Below are 14,024 nucleotides of genomic sequence, written 5' to 3' on the forward strand. Positions count from 1 at the left end.
AAGGAAGGAAGGAAGGAAGGAAGGAAGGAAGGAAGGAAGGAAGGAAGGAAGGAAGGAAGGAAGGAAGGAAGGAAGGAAGGAAAGAAAAAAAAGGAAGGAATGGGAAGCACATAGCCATCACTAGCCCTTGGGAATTCTGAAAGCCAACAAGAGACTGGTTACCAGGGCTCCCTCTTCCAAGAGCGATGTCCAGGACAAGAAAGTTTCATTGATCATAGCAGTTCTGCTCCCTGGTAGTGGTTCCCTAATCCATTGTTTTTCTCATCTCTTGGTTCTGTTCTCTAGGCTTCACCCTCTAAGACATCTTTCCTTTTCCATAAAATGTATCTGTGTTCACAGTAAGATGGGCACCTCCTTCTGCGTCCTGCCCTCCTCAGGCTGTGCATGTCACAGTGCAGCCTTGAGCTCCTCACCTCCACCGCTGCCTTCCTCCCAAATGCTTTTCTGAAACCGTGGCCCAACCACGTCACTTCTAAATAGATAGGTGTAGCATGCCATGAAGCTGGGGAACAGCAGGTGGTTACATCTTTGCTGCATGACTAGAATTTCAGGGCGCAGGAAGACATCACTATAAAAATAGACAATATAATCAGAAGCCAAAGAACACAAATCTGGTTTGATTTCCCCAGAGCCTGATAATATACAGCTGAATCTGAAACTGCAGTTAGTTGATGCGGGGAGGAATAACCCAGTATGAGAAGTGAGAGAAGGTTGTCCTTAGCAACACAAAGTGAGCCAATATTTTGAGGTTCCCAATGTTTCAATATTTTCTTGGATCCCAGCTTTTGGAAGAAGGAATCTTCCCCATTAGAATGCAGCTTCCTGGTTAATTTGGATACCATCCAGCCTGCTGGTTGATGGCATTTGTGATGAAGAGCCCTCTACTAACGAACAGTAAATATGTTTCTACTTTACCCCAAGTAAATGAGCTGTTGTTGTTCCTTCTGCAATATGTTAAACTCAAATATCTCCAAATGCAGTGTGGGAAAGCTGAAAATTCTAAGTGTTAAAATTGTTACAATTTAGAGCTATTTTGCCATAAGGCAACATGCTTATAATAGTTACTAGAACACTACTCTTTCAGAAATAATTCTAAGCTGATTTTCTCGAAGGAACAGTTTATGCTCGTATTAATTCACCTGTTCTGGCCTACAGAGGAGAGACATTAGTGGTGGTAAATATATGCTGGTATGTCTCTCCTGACTCTCAGAGCCATCCCCATCCTGACCTTATGCCACACAACCTGCTCTAGGTTTCTTATGCAGAATGCAAAAAAAAAGTGTGTGTCTCTGGGCAGGGCTAGAAACACAGTTGCTTAGTATTCTACAGAATGTCACCACTACCACCCATCACCCATGCGCCTCTGCACAGGACAAGCAGGTGTGCAGGAAACTTCCTAGTTAGAAAGGCAGATGCAGTGTCTTTCTGAATTGTGTGGTGGTGGAAGGGTGAGTTGGAGAAATTGATTCTCCTGGGCACTCAGGCATCCTCCAAACAAAGATGAAAATTTGAGAAGGGAACAGAAAGATAGAGCCTTATCTTCTTCTTCTTTCTTACCTGGAACATGCAAGACGGGGCTAAGGGGGTGGTTATTGAATGATTTGAATAATAAAGCCACATTATGGTTTATTTCTGGTAAAATTATGTCAGATTACATAATTTTTCTTTCTCCTGAGTCATCGCTTCCTCTGAAGGCTTCCCAGATCTTCGTAACTATCAAGTCAAAGACCTTCATGACATGCTCTCCTAGCTCTATGTCCTTCATAATGCTGGTTAGCAAAGCTACACGTGAATATTTATTAGAGCAGGTGCTTGATTAAGGATGTCTCCTCACTTAACTGTGGGCCACACGAAGGCAGGAACCATGTCTAGGGTTTGCTCCCGACGGTATGCCCGGCCCAGCACCGTGCCTGGGAGGTTGTTAGGTGCTTGCTAAGTGTTGGGTGAATGAAGTGATGTTGAATGAAGAATAAAGTGATTAACCACAATGAAGACACCTTTCTTTTTTATGTATTTTCCAAAATAAATTCAATGCTATTTAGCAAGAAATCATTGTTCTACATGGGAGAGCTTGTGGTGAGAAAAAGAAGTTGTTCCTTCTGTTTTATTACTCTCCATACAGCAGGAGTTGTGGATCCATGTGTCTCTGGGTTCTGTTATAGAAATGTTGAAAGAAGAGGCAAGCGTGACTCCTTATCCAAGAGTACTTGTATCAGGGAATCGGTGTTTTCCTCATTTGTCATAGATATGCAGTCTACCTTTTGGAAGGGGCATAAAGGCCTTCACATTTTTCTTAAGAGTAATTGGCAAATGCTGATGTTCGTCAATTCCATTTACTACCTTTGATAGGAAAAACATCTTCACAGGCTGAATAATGTGAGAACTCCAATGGAAGAAATTTTCCCAAGGTCCGTGACACTAGAACAACTGTGTTTTATTTTGGGGATTTTGTTTTGTTTTGTTTTGTTTTGTTTTGCTTTGCTTTGTTTTTATAACCTTCCTGAGTTCAATTCTCTTTTGCCTTAAAAAATAAGAACAATATATTTTGAATTAGCTCCATAGGAAATACTCTTATGTGTTCACCTTCCTCTTAACACATTGAAGCTGAGGCTTGCATTAATAGGTGATTAATTGCTGAAAACTTTTAGACCTTGTAGACATTGTCAGTTACATTTTGCAAGTTTGCCAAGAGTAGGTAACTTAAAATAATGTAGAAAAAGGCACCAAGGTTAAGGTTCATCATTGCCAAGTTTCCAAAGCTATTTGAAGAGCCAAAAATAAATGCATTCTCCTACTGCCATGTTATTTTCACAGTGATGGAGGGGAGAAGGAGCTGTCTTTGACTACTGTCAAGTTATCCCTGACCATCTATATCAATCTTCAACATTCTTTATTCGCATTAAGTAAGCAACTGTACTCACTCGAAACTCTGTAAATATTGGCAGCAAAATAAATTGGGAATCTAGATATCCTAATATGTCTTCCTCCTTTGATTTTTAGTAGAACTGAGAAGGAAGAGGCATTTTCCCAGTATGAAATTATAGATGTGTGTGTGTTTCCATATATTTGAAAAGAAAAAAGATGTGTTAAAAGGATGGGAAAGTAGCTGGGACATGTTTTTTCATTTGGCTGCTTCAAATCTATTATTCTGGGAGGACTGGGCAGCAACCCAGCCACTGGTGTTCCAGGGTTTTGAAACACTGGGACCAGGTCCCTCTTTTGCTCATTGGCCATTACTGGTGTTCAACGTCAGCCCAGCTGGTGGCTAACAATTCATAGAATAAGTGTCTTAAAAATTTGAAGATGAGAAATGAAAAGGAAGGAGAGGAAGGCACAGGTGGGAATAGAGATATCAGTACCGGCTTAACTCTTCCCTACCTGAATCATGTCAATGGCAAATAGCCAGAATCTCCTTATATGACCTAACAAAGAACATTCTATTTAATGGTTTCAAAAGTTCCCAAATAGCCTCTTCTAAAAATATCCATAAAATGAGTATGATGTGAAGGTGAGATATTAGCTATGGAAAGGAAGGAATATCTTTCTGGTTTTTATTTATTACTAAAAGAGCATGGTGTGGGAAAATATGCAAGTAAAAACCTATGATATGTTTTTGGCCATCAAGTCTTCTGTCCTTGATATGCTTCCATTATTGAAACATTTATGCTGAAGAAGAAATCAAGAAGTTTTGAGGAAGATCTGAGAGAGACAACTTATGAAAGTTAAGTGTGCAATCAAGCAGGCATAACTTTCAAATAAATATTAAATCTCGATTGAGTTTTTCTGAACCTTTCTGTATTCCAGTGCTTTGGTATGAGATGTTGGTGCAAGAAAACAGATGTATTATTTTTCCCAACAGCAAGACAAGATTCCGATGGATCCAGGAGAGCAACTCACAGAAAAACGTACCTCCCTTTGGTTTAGATGGAGTGTACATATCTGAACCTTGTCCCAGTTACTGCAGTGGCCATGGGGACTGCATTTCAGGAGTGTGTTTCTGTGATCTGGGATACACTGGTAAGGCTGAATATATGTGTCTGATGGTTTGTTTGTAAAATGTTCATCTCTGGTTACTATATCTTATGTTATTCATTTAAAGAAATAGATTCTGAGTTTATCTTTTTTAAGTCTAAAAATTATAGGAATTCGCACCCAGGCATATGAGGTGTTAAGATATTTTGTAGTTTTGAGCTACGCGTGGAGGAAAACATAACACAAATTTCACTGCCTAAAGAGGATGTGTTTATTATTAATAGCAATAATAATTAACATTGGCTGAGGCACTGCGTCATGCCCAGGCACTAAAATTAGTACTTTTTATTTAATCTCACTTAATTCTAACAATAATCCTGTGCCACAGTACTGTAAACCCTGTTTACATTTGAGTGAACTGAGGCACAGACAGGTTGAACAACTCTCCCAAGGTCATACACCTAGAAGTTGCTGGAGCTGGGCTTCAAACGCTGACAATCATTCTCTAAAACCCAAACCCAAGCTCTTAACCACTTCGCTGCAGGGTCTCCCTGAGCTCTTTACATTGCATTTATAAGAAATGTAATTTTATACGCTTAAAGTAAAAATGCAACTTATGAAATGATAAATCCAAGACTGCCAAAAGCAAACTTTACAAAAAAAGTATTTTCTGACCACAGTCACCTTTGGATATTGCTAAAAGCAAAAATGAAAAGAGAGCTGAGATTAAAGAGTAAAATTGGAGAAAATATTATAAGCTTCAAAATCTTTTTTGAATTTTTTTGGGAGACATCTTCAAAAGGCTCCATTCCAGCATTTCAGAGCTCTGGCCGTCCTCTGGTGCGTGACCAAAGACAAACACGTGCTGGTGCAGGCCTTCTGTGGAGAGCTCTGTCAGTTTCAAGGGTGGTTTTTGAAATCTGGGGCCCACTCTCCTTATTTATCCTCCAAAAGAAAGACAAAAACATGAGCAAATTTTCTCATGGACAAAATCTAATTCCCAGTTATGCAAATCCTTTGAGTTGCAAGAACTATAGAAATGCATGTTTCCCGATGTTTCTCTTTATTAAAAAATAAAAAACTACAGAGTTAGAATAGTGTTTTTGATGAGGGTAGTGATGGCTGTCTTTCAGAGAGACGTTTGTAAGACACAGATTTTCATGTAGCTTCTTTCCCCTAATATCTGTGGAAATGCTTCCTTTGCCCGTGTGTTTAATATACCTTCTAATGTTTAGTGATCCCAACAAAGCATCTCTCCTATGTATTTCTTTTCTCTGAAGCTGCACAAGGAACCTGTGTTTCAAATATCCCTGATCACAGTGAGATGTTCGACAGGTTTGAAGGGAAACTCAGCCCTCTGTGGTACAAGATAACTGGTGGCCAGGTTGGAACTGGCTGTGGAACACTTAATGATGGCAAATCTCTCTACTTCAATGGCCCTGGGAAAAGAGAAGCAAGGACTGTCCCCCTGGACACCAGGAGTATCAGGTAAGTAGATCATTGGTACACTTCTCCATGAACATGGTACTTACCACACCACCTGATCTAACCTAAAACACTCTGTTCTGTTATTGAGAGTTTGTATGATGATGTTTCTGAATATAGATTTTGAATGTAAAAATGAAGCAGGACTTTAGCTCAATAGTAAAATCACACGCAATTCATTCATCAATGTACAGTCATCACCAAGGCCTCTATGTCCAGTGTACGTCAGCTTGCTTTTCTAAAGTTCTGTGTTATCATGAAAACTATTTGGTGTTATTCTTAAGGTGTGCTGTGTGAACCAAAATTTTTCCATCTTTAAATTCTATGTCCGAAAGTGATGCATCCTCATTTATCTAAGTTTATTTGTATTCACTTATTGAAAACTGCCCAAGAAATAGGTGGCCAAGAAATTGAAAATACCTACACTGACACCTACTGGTAAGACAAAGAACTGTTTTTTAAAAAAAAAATCATGAAATAGTAGCACACCTAAAATAAAACTGTGCTCTTTTAATTAGATTAAATTATTTGAGATTTGGAAGAAAGGAAATGGAAAAAACACTTAAAACTTTTGGACCTTATCCTCACTAAAATCTCGAGTTCTGTATCATATTTTTCTGCTTTCAATCTCTTTCCTTTCCTTCTGCATCCCTCTCTGAGAGTTGTGCCTGTCAAGTAGGCATTCTCTGTCAGTTACCGTACACTGAGGCATAATTTACATCACACTCAGTGAATGTCAGTTCATAAAATTTAGCCAACTGAATCTAACTCAGTAGTAGACAGGCAATTATCTGCTCCTAAACAAATATAGCATTCAACTTCTTAATGCTAGATGCTTCATGTTGAGTTTCCAAAGATGGTATTATCTGGAATGAAGGAATTCCCATTTCAGTAATTCCACTAAATTATATCAGACTGTCACAGTGAAGTGGGGTTAAACTGTTTCCTATGTTTAGATCATAATTAAAAAATAAAATGAATCATCATATTAATTAACATTTTCTATATGGTTACAGAATTAACTTTCTAAATTCTGTGTAGTCTCGGCTTGTCATATGCCCTTTGTATTTAAAAGTAGTACTTAAGAATTATAAGAGTTTTTTCTAATGTGTCAAAATGCAAAGAGTTAAAGCTCTTCTGAACTCACCTATTTGTAAGTAAACTGAAATTTTTTTTCCCAGACTTGTTCAGTTTTATATACAAATCGGAAGCAAAACTTCAGGTATTACCTGCATCAAACCAAGAGCTAGAAATGAAGGTAAGTTTCTATAGTTTTGCAGAAATTACAACTACTATTGGCAAATTTGTCCTTTTCTCCCAAAGCTTGGCCAGGATTTTGCAAAGTGATACATTCCCCTGAATCATTTCCTCTCTTTAGTTCTTCATGGAATGGGTGGCTGCGTGAAGCTGTACTCCCTAAGACTTCTCATGCAGATCCTTAAGCCTGGAAAATGTAATGTCTGCTTTGGGTGTAGGCAAGATCAAAGGGCATTTATTTTAGGGAACTCTATTCCTTTATTCCACAGAGAGAGGGGAAAAAAATAGCAGAAACTTTTATATTCATCATGGAGGCTAGAAACTTGTTTGCATAGGATGTTTCTAAATGCAGGTCAAACTCTACTTCTGCCCGTAAACATCTTATTACATGTTTGCTATTACCAAGCAGTTCTTGGCAATAATAAATGTTAACTTTTACTGAGCACCTATTATATACAAGGCACTGTTATAAGTGTTTTACTGGTATTAATTGATTTTATCTCCATCATACCATTTGCCATAGGTACTATTATTAGTCCTATTTTGCTGAGGTAGAAGCTGAGGCACAGAGAAGTCAAGTAACTTGCCCACAAGCGTGCAGTTAGTGAATGGGTCAGGGATTCAAACCACTCACGCTGGCTCCAGAATTTATGCCTCCACCATCATCCATACTACTTCTCTCCTTGCCCTGAACTCCACCCTTCCTAGGCACCCAATACCATCTTCTGCTTCAAATGACCCAGTTCTGAAAGAAATGCAAAAAGCTTGAATCATAGGTGGCCTCAAGGAGCTCTGCAGGTACGATGGAATTCCTTAAGGGACCCTGAATGTGAGTTGGTTTCTAGCACAAAACCAATGGGCTTCTCAGATGGGTTCTCATCCAAACCTTGGTCTCAGAAACAGCATGTGAAGAGTATTGCAGCTTCTAAGTTTGTTATGATCTCAGGTATTATCTCAGGCTTAAACAGTGCCTGTTAGTCGTTAGAGCTACTGAGTGCTCATCAGCTCTTAATTTCCTTGGCCATATCATCACTAACTGAAGGCTTTAATGACTTTTTCTTTTTTTTTTTTTTTTTTTCCTTTTTGTCTTTTTTACTGACCGGTAACGGGATTGCAACCCTCGGTGTCGCGCCCGTACCGGGGACCGGCAACGGGATCGCAACCCTCGGTGTTGCGTCCGCACCGCGCTCAGCCAGTGAGCGGGAACCAGTCTCCACATGGGATCCGAACCCTCAGCGGGAGCGCCGCCACACTCCCAAGCGGTGCACTCTCCAGTGCGCCACCGGGCCGGCCCTTTAATGACTTTTTCTGACTATCTCAGTCTAGTAATTATCCAGATCATCTATGCAGGGAACAGCAGTCTAGAAACTTTTACAGACCATTTTGCATTCCTTAGTCTCTTCGACAAACATTTATTAAGAATTCATCCTAAGCCAGATGCTGTTTTAGATGCTGCAGATACAATGTGACCAAAAGACAGTGAGTCTTGGTGAGCTAGGTTATGGTGCAATAACAAATGACCCTCTAGATATCAGTGGGTTAAAACAAAAAATGATTTCTCCCTATGCTACACTTTCTTCATGGGTAGTCTGAGATCCTCCTCTCAGCACTCAGGATAACGAAGAAGCTGCAGGGTAGATTCTGGATGTTACCAGCCACGTGGCAGAGGGAAAGAGCGTGATATAGGGGACAAGAAGCACAAGACTACTATGCGCTAGAGGAGAAAGATACCAGAAAATGTCCAAGTGAAAAATAGAGAGAGGGGAAAGATCCGTGTGGCACTAATGACCCCTTTATGGTTAAATTCCTGCCCTTAAGGGAATTTGTATTCTAGTGAGAGGAGTCAGATAATAAACAATAAAGAAAAGAAATAAGCAAGAAAATGTTAGATTATAAGGGCCAGACAGAAACAAATAAGCTGTTGAGATGGAAAGTAAACTTATGCGGGGGAGGGGGATGCTGATGTAGGTAGAATGGTCTAGGTGTGGGCTCACTGAGGAAGTGACATTTAATAAACAGAAATCTAAAGGAAGTTTGTGTGCATGACTCTTCTGAAAATTACAAATCCGTGTCCCTATTTGTGTATAAGCCAAAAAACAAAAAAGCCCTGAACACACTAGGAAGCATCTGCTTATTCTACATTTGAGGCTCTGCTCTATACTCAACTTCTGATTCAAGTGCTGCTGTCTGTCCTGTGGGGCCAGTTCCCCTTAGGATCCCTTTAGGAACAAGCAACTTTTTCTCAACTAATCTTGAGCCGTTTTCTTAAACTCAGTGTTGGCCATGTGATTCACATCCCACAGGCATATTTCTCAGGCTTTTATTGAAAACTGGTTGTTAAAATGTAAATCGGCCTAAATCCTTGAACAAATCTCTTCAGTGATGAAAGCAAAGAATCTTTACTTACTCAAGCTGAAGCATCAATTTACATATTTGGAATTAAAATCAAAATAAGGCTATTTTCAGTAAGACTGGGCATAACGCAGATGGAGTTAAAGTTTAAAAAGAAATGTCTTACATGCTTTAAACATTCGGTAGATGAGCTCAGAGGGCTTGGTTTATTATGATGTGTGGTGTGTCAGATGACACAGCTAATGAGGTTCAGCAAGTGATAGGATATAGACATTGCTGTTTCCCTTTCCTGCATCCCTCCACTCTCCCATACTAACCTGGGAGGCATGTCTTCATTGTCCTTTGGAATTGGAGCCCTCATCTCTGCAGACCTTTTTGCTGCTTGAAGGTAAATGTGACATTCCTGAAAAAGCTAATGAGGAAAGGCAATATGCAGAAACCAAGTGGAATACGTACCTTCTGAGCCATGCTTCTCATATTTTAATGTACACCTGAAGACTTGTTAAAATGCAAATTGCAGTTTAGGAGGACTGGGGTGTTGGTATGCTACATAACAAATTATTCCAAAACTGAGTGGCATAAAACAACAAGCATTTGTTATCTAACAGTTTCTGTAAGTCAGGAATTTGAGAGCAGCTTAGCTGAATGGTTCTGGCTCCGGATATCTCCTGAGGTTGCAGTCAAGACAAAGGCCAGGATGGGTGGTCTGGAAGACTTAACGAGGGCTGGACTGTTTCCAGGATGGCTCTCCTTCAGGGCTATTGGCAAGAAGCTACAGTTTCTCACTATGTAGACCTGTCCATGGGCTGCTCAAGTATCCTTACCACACGCAGGCTGACTTTCTCCAGAGCAAGAGATCCGAGAGAGAGCAAGGAAGAAATGCAATGCCTTGTATGACCCAGTCTCAGAAGTCACACACCGTATCTCCTACCATTTTCTTTTTTGGGTTGACTGGCTGGCACAGGGATCAAACCCCAGACCTTGGTGTTGTTAGCACAATGCTCTAACCAACTGAGCCAGCCTCCACCATATTCTATTCATTAGAAGCAAGTTAGTAAGGCCATCCAAATTCAAAGGAAGGAGAATTAGGCTCTACTTTTTGAAGGAGGGGCGCCATAGAATATGTGGACATATGTTTAAAACTATCACAAGTAGGGCCTCTTCCAAGGTGTGAAATTGCTGGTCTGAACCATACTTTCAGTAGAAGACACTAGAAAGGATGAGCCCGTGAGATTTTACTCTCACGATGCTTCATTTCTAGTACTATAATCCACCTTCTGAATAGTCAGCACCAGATAACTATCTAAATAACTTCTCTCTCTTTCTCCCTCTTTCTCTCTCTCTCATATCTTAATAAATGTAAACCATATTAACACAAATTAATCACCACAAGAAAAACTTAAACTTTGAAATGTTTGCACCCTCAGCCATGATTCAACATCACACTATAAAGCCAATAAGACATATTTTGATCAAACATCAAGGGTTGGAGACTAGAGCTTTTGCCAGACACTCCTCAACTTGATGAAAATGAAGACTAGAAATGGTTTAGCTTCAATTTTCTTCATAAACTTTGGTGTCTCTTTCCCTTCCCCAAATGAGGGTCTAATTTCAACCACCTGGAGCTCGAACTCCACAACCTACACCTGTGGACAGCATGCTGCCTCCCAAAGAGCTCCTGCCCTTTCAGCTACTTTTATCCTCTCATTCAGTTTGATGAGTTCTTCTATTTTAAATATGACGGATTTAATTCTCCTGAATTAAATTAATTTTTAGCATATCCATCATTATTGTTCCTGGCATTGCCCCTCCTCAGATGTGGAGACAATAATTCTATGTGATACTTATTAGCCTTAAACAGCTTTCTTTTAGCTCTATATTTTATTTTAATATTTCTTGAAACTTTATTTTAGTAAGCTCTTGCATATCAAATGTGGTACAGGGATTGAGAAGTTCTAGTCAGTCAATAATGGGGAAATGTAAAAGTTGTATATACCATAAGTGATTTAATTTTCCAAGAGAGTTAGAATATAATAAAACAAATGTAACAAATATAACTTTCCTGAGCATAATTTCTGTGAATACTCAGAAAGCAGTTCAGTATTTCCAGTCCTAATACTGAATATGCAGTGTCAGCCTTAGAATCAATTATGAAATAGGCAATTAGATAGACACCCTCTATCCCTCTGTCCCCTTCCTCCAAAACAAACATACATGCATACATACCTATATATATACATACACCTAGTTATACACACACACACACACACACACACAAACACGTGAAAGGTCTTCAAAAAGTTCATGGAAAGAGTCATATTATCTTTTAATTCCATTTTTCCATGAATTTTTGAAAGTATCCTTGTAAATACAAGAGTGTGTGAATACACACACACACACACACACACACACACATATATAAGCTGTTTCTAAGACTGTACAATCTTGTTCCTAAGACGGGCACTGATTTATACCTAGTTTATATAAATATATATATTACAGTCCCACAATTTTATCCTTAGCTATTTGTTTCTTTGCATTCAATATTACCCTTTTCCCTGTGTCCTCTTTTAAAATAAAAGTGTTTCTGGGGGATGTGGCAGGCTTACCACATGAGGTCCCTTACACTTTAATATGCAGTTTGCTGGATCATATCACCCTAGGGACAGGTAGGGGGCATGAAAGAATGAGGTAAGTAAAGGGAGGAAAAGGTGACACAGATAAAAGAAAGTAAAACATTGGAGAGGAGTGAGTTTTTCTGCTTTGCCATTTAATAATTTGGCTTCACTCAGGCTTAACTGACCAAGGTCAGTAAAAGGAACTTTCTCTCCTTAGTAGAAATTCAGACTGGGCAGTGCTAGTGCCTAGTGCTTTGGCAGCAAAGAGTACAACTTAATTTTGTGCCACGGAGGTTGAGATATTTCTTCTGAGTATATAATAATGATATGAGAGTTTGTAATGTTCAGGACAGAATCTAAAATTCAAATACATGATCTGGAGCGGATTTTTATGTTCCCCTTTCCAACGTGCTCATCACTCATACAAAGCTGAATGGTCTTTAAAAGAGCTTATGTATTTTTTTCCTCCATTTCCTAAGAGTCCATGCATTAGAAACTGTCAAGAAATTGATGAGCCTTCAGGTCCACTAATTCATTGCCTGGAAGTTAGACGAATGTGCCCTCACTCTATGAGACACAATTTGGAGTTGCAGTTTTGCCATTTATAAAATACTGTTCCTTGCCTCTAGGAAAGCTGTCCAAGTAACTGGATTTATGTCTTTTAACTCAGGGCTCGTTGTTCAGTATTCAAATGACAATGGGATATTCTGGCATTTGCTTCGAGAGTTGGACTTCATGTCGTTCCTGGAACCACAGATCATTTCCATTGACCTGCCACGGGAGGCAAAGACACCTGCAACGGCTTTTCGATGGTGGCAGCCTCAACATGGTAAGTTACTGCTCACACCAACTTTCTTGGTGGCCTTTAGATCATACAGCATCCATATTCACCTTGTATTGTGTGTTTCTTAATTTACTGTCAATTTCTAGACAATTTGATTTAAAATCACTCTCATAAAGGTATTCATATTGCGATGTAATGAAGCTTCTCTAACTGCCTTTATTCCTCTGATTGCAGGGAAGCATTCAGCCCAGTGGGCTTTGGATGATGTCCTTATAGGAATGAATGACAGCTCTCAAACTGGATTTCAAGACAAATTTGATGGCTCTATAGATTTGCAAGCCAACTGGTATCGAATCCAAGGAGGTCAAGTTGATATTGATTGTCTCTCGATGGATACTGCTCTGATATTCACTGAAAACATAGGTATATATTATCACCAAATAAAGGGAGAATATTTGATTATCTGGAGGACTAAATTAACTAAAACTCAAAAGGAAATTCTCTAATGCAAAACTGTGTGCCACACTGCCTGTGCTGAGGGAGGCCACTGGGGAAAAAAGAGTTGTCCTCTAATATAGCTTGGTGAGCCCCATGACTCAGTTTTTGTTGGAATTGCCTTTCATGAAGCAAGGATATGCTAGGATAAAGATATTAAGGTTTCTTAAAAGCAAAGCAAAAAAATGCCTGTATGAAGGCATTCCTATGTTTCATAATTTGCAGAATTACTGACTTAAAACTCTGTATTAGCCCTTCTCAAGATTGTAAAGTCTTTCAAGTGAGCAGCCTTCCATATTTACAAGACTATGATAACCAAATAAAAACAGTAAATATGAAAAGAAAAGTCAAAGCCATGATTTTTGTTTGCTATTGAAAATGTTGACGACAAGCATAAACACCGAATAAGAAAAGAGCACAATTCTATGCTACCATTAAGCTTTTATTCATTCATTTATTTATTTATTTTTGTAGGAAAACCTCGTTATGCTGAGACCTGGGATTTTCACGTGTCAGCATCTACCTTCTTGCAGTTTGAAATGAGCATGGGCTGTAGCAAGCCCTTCAGTGACTCCCACAGTGTACAGCTCCAGTATTCTCTGAACAATGGCAGAGACTGGCATCTTGTCACCGAAGAGTGTGTTCCCCCAACCATCGGCTGTCTGCACTACACAGAAAGTTCAATTTACACCTCGGAAAGATTCCAGAATTGGAAGCGGATCACTGTCTACCTTCCACTCTCCACCATGTGAGAATTGTCATTTGGCTACATGTCAAAACTTTAGGTTTCTGTCACCAAATTTGAAAATAATTGTGATTCCACTTGGGGATTTTATTGCTCTTTCATAATAATTATGCATGGAATGTGCCAGGAAGGAAAAAAAGTACAAGGTGCTTTGGGCTGCAGTTTTTAAATGTGGCTAGAGAGTTCCAAAAGTTTCACAAGGCTGAACTTTTCTGTTCTTTAGCAACATGGATGCTGCCCACCAGATTTGGTTTTTAAATTGTTGTAAAAATATGTCTCTTCCCATAAACCAGAGTGATCACATATAGCAGAATAC

At 39.3% G+C, this 14,024-nt stretch overlaps 1 protein-coding gene across 2 annotated transcripts in view; it reads left to right on the forward strand.

The window, feature by feature from the left end:
- The window catches only part of RELN (reelin), a 472,813-nt gene that overhangs the window by 379,133 nt on the left and 79,656 nt on the right, over positions 1–14,024 (forward strand). For both annotated transcript variants that reach the window (XM_008592225.1, XM_008592230.1), the window contains exons 29-34: positions 3,860–4,017; positions 5,253–5,460; positions 6,639–6,715; positions 12,355–12,513; positions 12,703–12,891; positions 13,438–13,711. In XM_008592225.1, coding sequence (XP_008590447.1) covers positions 3,860–4,017; positions 5,253–5,460; positions 6,639–6,715; positions 12,355–12,513; positions 12,703–12,891; positions 13,438–13,711 — 1,065 coding nt within the window. The remainder of the gene's footprint in view (positions 1–3,859; positions 4,018–5,252; positions 5,461–6,638; positions 6,716–12,354; positions 12,514–12,702; positions 12,892–13,437; positions 13,712–14,024) is intronic.

The sequence above is a fragment of the Galeopterus variegatus genome, unplaced genomic scaffold (assembly GCF_000696425.1).
Source record: "Galeopterus variegatus unplaced genomic scaffold, G_variegatus-3.0.2 Scaffold153, whole genome shotgun sequence".
In the NCBI taxonomy this organism is placed as follows: Eukaryota; Metazoa; Chordata; class Mammalia; order Dermoptera; family Cynocephalidae; genus Galeopterus; species Galeopterus variegatus.